This window comes from Haliaeetus leucocephalus, unplaced genomic scaffold (assembly GCF_000737465.1).
Source record: "Haliaeetus leucocephalus isolate CR32 unplaced genomic scaffold, Haliaeetus_leucocephalus-4.0 Scaffold848, whole genome shotgun sequence".
In the NCBI taxonomy this organism is placed as follows: Eukaryota; Metazoa; Chordata; class Aves; order Accipitriformes; family Accipitridae; genus Haliaeetus; species Haliaeetus leucocephalus.
The window spans coordinates 15,346,113-15,346,315 of NW_010973284.1; the positions used below are offsets into that span (position 1 = coordinate 15,346,113).

The window sequence follows — 203 nt, forward strand, 5'->3', positions numbered from 1 at the left end:
GGACCCGCCTCCCTCGCTCCCCTCCCCGCCGGCGGCGGCGGCAGCAGCAGCAGCGTCGTCCAGGTGCGGACTTCAGACCCCAGCGCAATGGCGTCCAACGCGGCCGAGAGGGAGATCCTCTTCACCGAGCTCCAGGTAAGCGGCGGCGGCCCTCCGGGCGCCGCCCCAGCCGCGCTCCCCTCCCTCGCGGGGAGGACGGAGCC

The 203-nt window shown here is 76.4% G+C and overlaps 1 protein-coding gene across 1 annotated transcript in view; it reads left to right on the forward strand.

Annotated features, from left to right (window-relative positions):
* Positions 1–6: 6 nt before the first annotated feature.
* Positions 7–203, forward strand: part of PKN2 (protein kinase N2) — a 55,468-nt gene continuing 55,271 nt past the window's right edge. Inside the window, exon 1 of the mRNA XM_010582593.1 lies at positions 7–135. Within this exon, the coding sequence (XP_010580895.1) occupies positions 88–135 (48 nt within the window). The 5' untranslated portion in view covers positions 7–87. The remainder of the gene's footprint in view (positions 136–203) is intronic.